Source organism: Colossoma macropomum, unplaced genomic scaffold, assembly GCF_904425465.1.
Source record: "Colossoma macropomum unplaced genomic scaffold, Colossoma_macropomum, whole genome shotgun sequence".
Classification (NCBI taxonomy): Eukaryota; Metazoa; Chordata; class Actinopteri; order Characiformes; family Serrasalmidae; genus Colossoma; species Colossoma macropomum.
This window is the reverse complement of record NW_023494807.1, coordinates 23,488,587-23,499,250: the sequence shown is the minus strand read 5'-3', so window position 1 is coordinate 23,499,250 and position 10,664 is coordinate 23,488,587. Positions and strand designations below refer to the sequence as shown.

Sequence of the window (10,664 nt, the reverse complement as noted above, 5' to 3'; positions counted from 1 at the left end):
ATTTAATAGAGAGAGGAAAGCAAGGTGAGTGGGTGGGAAAGAGAGAGGCTTCTATGTGGCTCGGAGGCGGGTGAGTATGTGGGCCCTCCGCACCGACCCGTCACTCAAGATTAGTACCTGTGAAAGCAGGTGTGATGCCTCGCGGGCTGTTAATCAGTCTTTATAGAGTACTAGCTTACAGCTAAAAGCGGCCCGCGTGGAAAACAAACAAACAAAATAAAGGCACTGCAGAGTCGGGGCTGAATTTACACAGTGCACAGATAAGATGCATTTAAATCTGGATTAATTAATTTTCCGGACACAGATTAAGCACGGTCCTGGCCTACATTCAAGCGTATAGCCGTGCCCTTCTGAAAATCCAAAATAATCCAAAGACTAAGCTTAATCCATGTCCAGAAAACCAACTTAACATGACTGTGTTGCTCACATTAGCACTGAAATATGTGTTATGTGCACTGGTGGGGGGGCATGTTTCCTTCAATTTTTGGGATAATTTTGGTGGACACGGAATGGTTGCTGAAAAAGTGCATAGAGTTGCAAAAGAGCTGATATTAATTATTATGTTAGCTGTTAATTAGAGTTTGAACTCTAATTAAACCCAGAATAGAGTGTTATTTCATTTAGTTTTAGTAAATAACAAAAGAAACAGGGACAAACCTGCCCTGGGATTGTGTTCAGCACTTTTTTTTAATCTTATTATGATTTTTTGTTCACTTATACCTTGACAGTTATTGATAATTCTTCCTTTTTTCTTCTTAATTATCATAAAATTTATCATTATTGGAATATTGTACTGAAATCATATTAAGACTAAGACTTTTAGTGACACAAAGGAAACAAATAAATATATATTTGCTTTTGTGTTTTAATAATGACATATAAATAATGAGATATCAATGCGATGAATGTAGTTGTCGGCGCACATTATTTACACAGTTTTACGACTGAATTATTCTATGTAAGCCTTAGCCTCCAGACGTTGGTCCCCCCACTTTCAGACCAAATTTGCACCCCCTGGTTTCATGTCAAATATGCATTACTGATTAGTGATTAGCAGTGATTAGCTAAGGCTAATGCTAAAGCTAACGAGTCAATCTGATGTTTCCAAGTGTTGCATGACACTAATATATTAATATTGATTAACTCTACTAACTTGTTGCAGATCTTTGTGTGTGCTTGTTCTGCTTTTTTTGTTTTGTTTTGTTTTGTTTTGTTTCTAACCAATGGGAACTACTGACATGTTTCAGATTTCACATGTTAAGCATGAATGTAACTTCCAAGTAAGTGGTACGGTATATAACAAATGTACATCACCAGAAAAGTAACAGTTACAGTTCTCTGCATTGTGACTTTGGTGTCCTTAGTTTGCTTTTTATATTTGTTTTCTTTATTTATTTAAAAAATAGTTAATTTCCTGTCAGAGTAGAGCAAGGCCTTGCAAGCTAGGATACAAGGGGCTTCTATATTTTCAATGCTACTGCCACAAAGCGTAATAAAAGACTGATTGTTTATTGGTTTGGATATAATAATAAAATGCTTTGTGTAAAAGAAAAAAAAAAGAAAAAAGAAGAAAAGGTAAGCAGTGGGTTTGGTCGGAGGAGGAGGAGGAGGAGGGGAATGTGGCAGGTTTGAAAAGTCCTTTGCGGTGGCCTTTTTTACTCTCTTTCTGTGTTTCCTGGTTTTCTTCTCGGCTCCTCATGTCATTGTGTTCTGCATCAACCCCCCTTACACCCCCCAGAGCTGCGAGAAGGTTGGTGTGTTTTTGGTTCTTTTCTCTCTTTTTTGGCTTTTTTTAGTTCATTCAGACACAATGACATAAAAATGAGTGGACAGAGTATCAGACAGTGTAGACGTATCAGTGTGCAAAGCTAATGCAGTGAAAGATTAGCCGAAATAGCACTTGCATCTGTCCAGGTTTATGTTAGTCACTTGCATTGCATTGTGGGATCTTTTCTCTTGTTTGCAAAACCCCTTCCTATAAGAAGTCCCCCCTACCCCATCCCACTCTCTCTCTCTCTCTCCCTCTCTCTCCTCTCTCTCTCTCTCTCTCTCTCTCTGCACGCGTTGCCATGGAAACCCAGCAATTGGAAACCGAGAACTTTATGCATGATGGGAGAATGTGGCGAATGCTTGCATGCCTGAACGGAAAGAAGCTTTTGGATTGGCTCCTTGAATGTTCTCCTGTGCTCTGCTCTTTCCCCCCTCTGTAATTGCTTGTTATTCTCATTGCTTGTGTCCTGTCTTGTCTGCTTTCGTGAGGAACATATGTTTTTTTTTGATCCATCTGCATCGCTGTGCTCGTTCCTTTGTGTCTGCTCCTTTGCTATGGCTTTGCTTGCTATTGCTATCTGTGTGTATTTGTGGTTATGTTGTCCGCTGGTTGTCTATTAACCCTCAGGTTACTGATGTGCTTTAAACAGCAGTTGGTTATGTTTCTCAATGACATTGGCCAGGTGCTAATCAAGAGAAGGGCTCATATTTAAACAACAGGTAAACCGTTAAGGCTATATTTTAACATAAATTCTAAGCACTAAGCTGTCAGTCTTAACACCTTCAGAGCTTATATGGGCCAAAACTGAATTCAGAGTAGGGCCAACAACTGATTTTACTGTGCATAAAACTTTCCATTCAAGTTGCATAGAGCTTTTTCAGACAAACAGTGTTTTACCACCTGTTGTGACTGCAATGACCAGCTTTTTAATTAATGAGACTGTAAAACTTGACCATTTATGAGTTATCTTAAATGGTTTCAAGGCACATTTCACTAAGAGACCATTTGTCACTATGTCACTCATAGTGCCTCAGGAGCTATGCAGCTAGCTTAAATGTGCTTATTGTGAATTAGTGGTCACATGACTTGAAAAACCCAACCAATGAGCAAGAAAGGGAGGGATTTATCCGGGCTAAATTCTGTCTTAATGTGGATCATACGGTATGTTAAATTATGTATTTTAAATGGAATATTCCTATAAGCAAAGCAAATGCCTTGATTCATTTGCATGGACCTTGCTTAATTTAGTCAAATGTGATTTAGTACAAATACATATCAAACACAAAATAACAAATCAAAACAGTCTGTTTTCATAAGCCATTTTAATCAACTCGCCACGTGTACGTGTCACAGTGTATGACTGGGCTTTTTCAGTTGACAGCCAATATGGCCTGCAACCCGCATAATCCCGTGTTGACTAATATGAAGTGCTAATCACCCCATGTTGAATGTGTCATGCCAGATTGTGTTAATGTAGGTTACAGTAGATTACGCAGCATGAGCCGCCACGTGAGGAATAATTCCAAAAATGTTTGGTCGCTGCGAGCGGTCGGCCCTCAGAGCGTTTCTCACCTTCGCATTATGAAAACGGATTACTGCGAGTGCTGCACGGATTAAGATATCAATAGGGATTAACAAGTGATAAAATACAATAATAATCCCTGATCAAGCTTAAGCCCTGATTACCATATCAGCACATTTGAATCAATGCTTGTTTTAGGAGTCGCTCTGTATTCCTTAGCTGTAAGATCAAATGAAGATAGTCAGTTTCTGCTCACAATACAGGTCTAATGTCTGATTTGGCTCTGGTCCTGTGTGTCTGGTGGTGATTTATTAATTTATTCTTTTGAAGGGCATGCTCTGGCATGATTGGTCTGGTTTTTTTTAGTTTTTTTGGCCTGTTTTTGTACGGAGACGGGTTCGTATGTGATTAGACAGCATTTTATTTTCATTCCATCATCTTGACGCTGAAAGCTCTTAAATCGTTCCCATTCTCGGGACTGTCACTGAAAGCTGAATCAAACCTTAAAGTGATTCAGAGCGGCACGTCGTCAAACAAGGGAAAGGCACAGGCGTCCCATTTTCACCGGGCGTGCTAATCAAGGGTGAAACGCATCCTGCGTGTCTGACGCCTCAGAGTCTGTCGGACAGGAGCGCTTCATTAGATCCTTGTTCTTCGTAAAAGTCTCTTTTAATCTCCTAAACCGTAAGGGCCTCTATGAGGCCCCGGGCTTCTCAGAACTCATAACTTATATGTTGTTTTAATAATAGTTACCAAAAGTTTTAACAATAAGCCTGCAAAATGATGGCTTGGCAAATATGAAATTTATATAGCCATGTTTGGTGTATAAAGTTTGCTTCTTTAGTTTTGAACTGGAGCTATGAGGCTAATTGGACTGGAGCTAAGCTAAAGGCTTAGCAACCAAGCAACTGAAGCTTACAGTCATTCATCAGTATCAACTGTTGAAAAGTCCATTACAGCTACATTAACCTTTTTGGCTACATTATTACTTGCATTACTTTTTAGCTATATTAACACTGTTAGCTACATTATTAATTACATTACTTGCTAGCTACATTAACTCTGTTAGCTATTTTATTACTTCTGTTGCTTCTTAGATACTTTAATGCTGTTAACTACATAGTTATGTCATTAACCCTGTTAGCTATTTTACTTCATTAACCCTGTTAACATTACTTTCCTGCTAGAAAAACCAACCAGCATATGTTGTGTTTTAGATGTTGGTATGCTGAATCAGCTAAACCAGAATGGTTAATTAATATGTTGGTCACCAGCAAAACCAGCATATATTGTGTTTTGGATGCTGGCAGCTAAATCAGCTAAACCAGAATGGAATTCATGCTGGTCTGTGCTGTTATTTTCAGCAGGGTTGTTAGCTACATTAGCTTCATAACTCCAGTGCAAAACTAGAAGCAAAGTTCAGACACTGAACATGTCTTGACCGATCAGTGTGTTTAGCCTAATGGAAAAATGGGGACCGTGCTGTTCTCCTACCAACCATTAACAGACAAACTCTATTCAGATCAGCCCCGAAAGGACACGTTTTAACGTGGGCAGTGATGACATGTCGGCTCCATGGTGTCATTGGGACCTGGCGCGGACGGCCTCCCGCTGTCTCCTCCAGCTGTCTACAAAATGGTCGCCCTTTGGCCCTCACCCTGACTCTATCTTGGAAGCTAGCGCTTGACTGTGGCTCTTATGGGGGCAGTAAAATTATAAGCCACTAAGCTGTGCTTGTGCTAAGCATGGTTTTCAAAGCAGTGGCGGCTGTCTCGATGACAGCAAACATGTACTATGAGAATTCAGTTTAATTCAGTTTAATGCGCCTGTCTTACAATGCCAAATCCGATTCAGCTGGGTAGTTCAAATGGCTCTTCAGACCTCAGGGCCATTGCTGTTTTATTACTTTCAGCTACGGCCCTAAAATGAATCTTATTCATGAGCTTTTCTGTTCTTTGTCATGTCCAGTGGACTGGCTGGTCAAACTGCTGCTATCTACTGTAATCCGTTTAGAAAGGGCTATTTTGAATCCGCTAAACGCTATGCTATTTTTTCCTTGCATTTATGCATCAGCGCACCATAAAGTTATGATAATAGCGTCATTAGTCTACATTCAGACCCGTGCTCCTGGAATGTTCTCTGTGCTTGTTGCATTTTTTTTCTAAGATGTTAAATTTGAAACGGTCTGGTGTTCTTTGTCGAATGCTGAATACTGTGAATGCTGCTTGCTTTTGGTGCTGTGCTGTTGTTATAATGCTTGTATAAATATGCCTGGATGACAATTCATAGTGATGCATGCCCTCATCATCATTACGATAACCCTTCCTAAATCAAGGTAATGGCTGTTCTAGGCCTAACATTTGTTTTTCATGTGATAATTTTGTTGTCCAATTCTGGGTATCCTCTGGCGAATGCTAAAATGGAAATTTGAAATGGTGTGAAATGACTTTTTTAATTTCATGTGGCATTTATAACGAGCGTTTGAGTAGGTATATTGCAAGCCAACAGCATTTGTACTGGGATGCGGTTCATCAAAACAGCTGTCAAGTGATCCGAAAAAAAAGGCTTCCTGGTTGGTCAGATTTGTTTACCAGCCAGTAAACATTCAATTCAGTCTGGAAAGTTTTCCCATGGGCACCTTTTGCAACCTACACATCATTCTATAACGTTTAAGTCTCCATATGAACCTCCCCAAATCTCCTTTAAATCTCTCCAATCTCCAAAAAGCACTGCTGACCTGATTACCTGGGTGGAGATACTGGACTAAACAGTTTATCCTGAAGCTGATGGAGTTGTGTTATACTCTAGTCTTATGGGCTTATATCCTCCCCCATGGCTAAAGCTAGCGTTCAAAACCTTGATCCTGAGCGGCGAATCCCCGTGAGCCGCAAAATCAAGTACACGCTTTTGCTCAGATAACTGGCTGGGCTCCAGCCGTACCTAACACCCAAGAAACAAGAACCTGGGCTTGAACTGCTTCATTAAATTTAACGTTCCCCCTGCATCCGAAATGTGCACAAAACCTTGTAATGCATTACAACTTGGCTGTTGCCAGCTACTGAGAAATAGCTGCTTCAGAACAACATCTCAACATCTACACAGTATCAACAACCTCTGCCCTGTACAGTACCAGTCAAAAAAATGGACATTCTGGTTTTCAAATTCTTAAAGACATTTGGACTGAAAGGCTTGGGTTTTTTTCCAAGACAAACATCTACAGCGAAACTGCCTGTACATGAATTTATTTCCAAAAAGAAGAACGATTATTTACTCATGCTCACTAGTAATTTTCAGCAGCCAAAAGAAGCTCTGCAAGTGTGGAACTTCTTCAAGCCTGTTGGAAAAGCATCCCAGGTGGCTGCTCATGAAGCTGCTTGACAGAAAGCCAAGAGTATGCAAAGCAGCATCGAGGCAAAGAGGGGCTAACATCAAGACTCTGTTGAGTGGTATAAGATGCTTTTTTGGTGTATTCCCTTATGTGTTACTTTATAATTTTGATGTCTTCACTATTATTATACAATGCAAAGAAAAACGCTTAATTAAGTGTTCTGTCTAGACCTTTGACTGGTACTGTACGTTGCATTGTAACTCTTATGGAATGGCTGTTAGCGGCTTTGCTAAATAACTTCTGTAAATATGGTGCTAATTGTTTGGTAATGTAGTAATTTTGTGAATATGGCACTTTTGCCACGTATTAATGTCCATATTGAAGTAACAGTTTGTTAAAAAAATCTGTTTATATAAAGTAATAAAATTTACATTTTTCCCATGCTAAGATGTGACGTAACTGAGACATGCTTCTTTAGTTTTGTGCTGGAGCTATGAGGCTAATGTAGCTAAGAAGTGTGCCTAACTATGGAAGAAACCAAATTACAGACAAATATACTTGCTTATGTGGTTTCTGCCACTGTAACACATACAAGACCAAAACACAGAGATTCAGCAGTCAGAATGGCTGCTATGACTGTTTTTTTGTAGAGAACAGTTTGTCACAGTGGCAGGACCCACATATGCAAGTCAGTTTGGGATTACTTAGCATCTCAGTGTGGTGTGAGGCAGGTGTGATGATTTTAGCATGCAGTTTGCACAATGCTAATTGGTTGCTTGTTAGCTACATTAGCCTCGTAGCTTCAGTGATAAACTAAAGAAGCAAACTTAGGCTGCTAAAAATGTCTTGGCTAATTAAATACATCAAAGTAAGGTGTAAATTAGTTTTTTTTTTCCGAACTATTGTGTCAGATTTGATTGCGTACTGAGTGAATTTCAGAGTATGAAATCCAGTTCTGTGTGCTAAAAGCTGTGAGCTAAGATGTGCGCCCTAGTTCTTGGTTCTTAGTCAGGCTCTGTTGCTCAGTCCCTCCCCTCCTTTCTCCATCATCCGTGCAAGTCTCTCTCTGTCTGTGCGTTCCTGTCCCCTGTCTTGTGGGTTGGGATTAGGGAATTTTCTGATCCTCTGTTTGCTCTGCTCCTGCTAAATCTGACAATTTACCTGGAAGTTTCATGAAGACCTCTAAGCAGTGCTGAATACTTAAAACTGTGGTTCTCAGCATTCTGCATCTCTCTCTCTCTCTCTCTCTCTCTCTCTCTCTCTCTCTCACTTCTAGTTCTCTCTCATTTTTCTGATCCCTCTCTCCTCTTTCTTTTGCTCTCTCACCTTACTTTCTCTTTTTCTCTCTAGCTTACTCTCATTTTTCTGTTCTTTCTCTCCCTCTATCTTTCTCCTCTCTTTCTGTCTCTCTCACCCTCATTTTCTCGTTTTTCTCAAGCTTACTCTTATTTTTCTGTTCTCTCTCTCTCCCTTTCTCTCACCCTCACTTTCTTTTTTCTCTCTAGCTCACTCTCATTTTTCTATTCTCCCTCTCTCTCTTTCTCCTCTCTTTCTCTCTCTTTCACCCTCACTTTCTCTTTTTCTCTCTAGTTCACTCTCATTTTTCCATTCTCTCCTCTCTTTCCTATCTCTCTCTCTCTCTTGCTCTCTCACCTTGCTTACTCTTTTTCTCTCTAGCTTTTCCTTTCTCTCTCAGTCCCAGTTTCTCTCTATACCTCACTGTCACTCCCTCATTTTTTCTTTCTAGCTTTTTCTAGCTTATCTCATTTTTCCTATTTCCTTTTTTCTCTCGCTTCTCTCTATACCTCACTCTTTCACTCTCCTTCATTCTGTCTCTCTTCCTCTATCTCTCTCTCTCTCAAGCTCACTCTCTAGTATCTAGCTCACTCTCTCATTTTTTACTCCCTCGCTCACTCTAGCCTTACCGCTCTCTTTTTCCTCACCCCTTTCACTTCTTCTCTTTCTCCTGCGCTCTCTTCCACCTCTGCCTGCTCTTTTCCTTCCATTCCATCTCTCCTCTCTTGCACAGGTTTGGCAGCGCTCACGTCAACCGAGTGGATTAGCATAACTTTCGATTTTTCTCTCCCTCTCCTTTTGTTCTCTTGTTATTTATTTATTTATTTGTTTATTTATTTGCTCAGACTGAGCTAGATCTGCCAGGAGAGAGTAAAGTCATTTTCTGTTTGAATGTCAAAGTCTGCAGGACTGAGGAAACTTGCCTTGCGGTGTTACGAACTAGTCCATATGACATACGCTCAGCTGAGCTTTCCGCATTATACAGCACATATGAAGCACTAGATGTTTCTTATTTTTCTAATCCTGTGTTTAGTGCCCTACAAATGAGACTCATAGAAGCAGGTCTTTAGTCAAACATAACGTAAGCCTGTAATATGTGGTTGTCACACTAGGATAAAGGAATAGTTTGGCAAAAAATCTGATTCACACAGTTTACTTTTTACCCGCAAATGTTGTCGATTTGCCAAGACATGCTATAAAAATGGACAAAAGTAAGTACAAAATTCAGTATTCCAGGTAGTTGCTACTACTGCTTTTGGCTTTGTGATGTACTTTTGTCCATTATACATATTAATATGTCATATGGTGTCAGAAACCACATAAGATTACTTAACAGCTCAGCATGATTTGAGACAAGTATGTGATGATTTACGCATGCAGTTTACACTATGCTAATCGCTTTCATGCTAACAAGCTTACAATACTCCTTGCTAATAGCTCCATTACTGGCTCCATTACATTACTAACTACCTCCAAAGAAAACTTTAGACATATCTTGGCTAGGCGACTGCATTTGATCTAAGCAAACTATGTGAATTCCAATTTTTGTTGAATTATTCCTTAAAAGGGGAATTCCACAGATTTTTCAAAATGTAAAAATTTCTGCCTAATTAAACAGTGCAGATGTAAACAAAGTCATTCAGAGTGGTTTGGTGTAAAATGTTCCATTCTAGAGAGTCAAAATTGTTCACAGTGGTGGTGATAGGAACTAGACGTGCCTCTGCAAGCTACATCACATAAAAATATTATATCAAATGTTTACAAATACCTGTTTTATGACAGTTTTGAGAAGGTTTTCGCCTGTTTTCTGAATGCATTCATGGTGGAGAGGCACCTGCGAGGTATTGTGAGGCAAAATAGTAGCCAAAGAAAACCGTTTTTTCAGCTTTACTACTTTTTTTATAATCATCACCATTACATATAAAACCTCAGAAGACACATGTAGGTTTTGGTTACTAAATCGCTGCTGTCGGAACAAGACCTTGTATCTCCAAAATGTTAACTTTACAGGAGAAGGAAAAAACATACTTTATTTTCAATGTAAGTCAAAGGAACAAGACATTTTCCAAATCATTTTGGGCCTTTTCATTTGGACCATTCATTGTGAAATTTGAACACAATGTAAAGAGCAATAGGCATTTTCAAATTTTCTCAAAAACGGGAAGAAAATTGAGATAGAAGGTTTTGTTCTGGCAGTGAAATAAAGTAACTATATGCGTGTTGTAGACATCATGACCCATGGTTCCTGTCACCACCACTGTAAAGAAAACTGAATGGGTAAATTTATCTACAACTAACCATTTCACACCACACCACTCTGAGTGACTTTGTTTACATCTCAACAATTGAATTATGCAGGAATTTTGAGCAATCAGTGTAGGTCCCCTTCCAGTAGCCTATGCTGAGCATAAGCCAAAATGCACTAACCTCAGATGGTGAGAGTTTGAATAGAAAGTGTTTCTTTGCTTTGCTTTTTACCTTCCTGTAGCCCCACCCTGTTGCCTTACTTCTCGCTGTGGTCCACCTGTTCTCGTGCGTCCAGGCATGCAACAGACGCGTGTGGTCACACACCCTCATGCAGTCTCCTCAAACTCCTGTGACGCGCTCGGTAGAGGAGAAACGCCCCCAAAAATGATGCTCCTTAAGCCTATAGTGTCTATGGAGTCCATAGCCGCCCCTATTGATTGAAGTCTTGTCTGATCTTGACCCTGGAGACACACAAATCCAATTTAAGTTTGTCATCATGC

At 39.8% G+C, this 10,664-nt stretch overlaps 1 protein-coding gene across 1 annotated transcript in view; it reads left to right on the top strand.

Moving 5' to 3' along the window:
* The window catches only part of LOC118796978 (receptor-type tyrosine-protein phosphatase S-like), a 217,850-nt gene that overhangs the window by 120,554 nt on the left and 86,632 nt on the right, over positions 1–10,664 (top strand). The window contains exon 9 of the mRNA XM_036556159.1: positions 1,739–1,750. Coding sequence (XP_036412052.1) covers positions 1,739–1,750 — 12 coding nt within the window. The remainder of the gene's footprint in view (positions 1–1,738; positions 1,751–10,664) is intronic.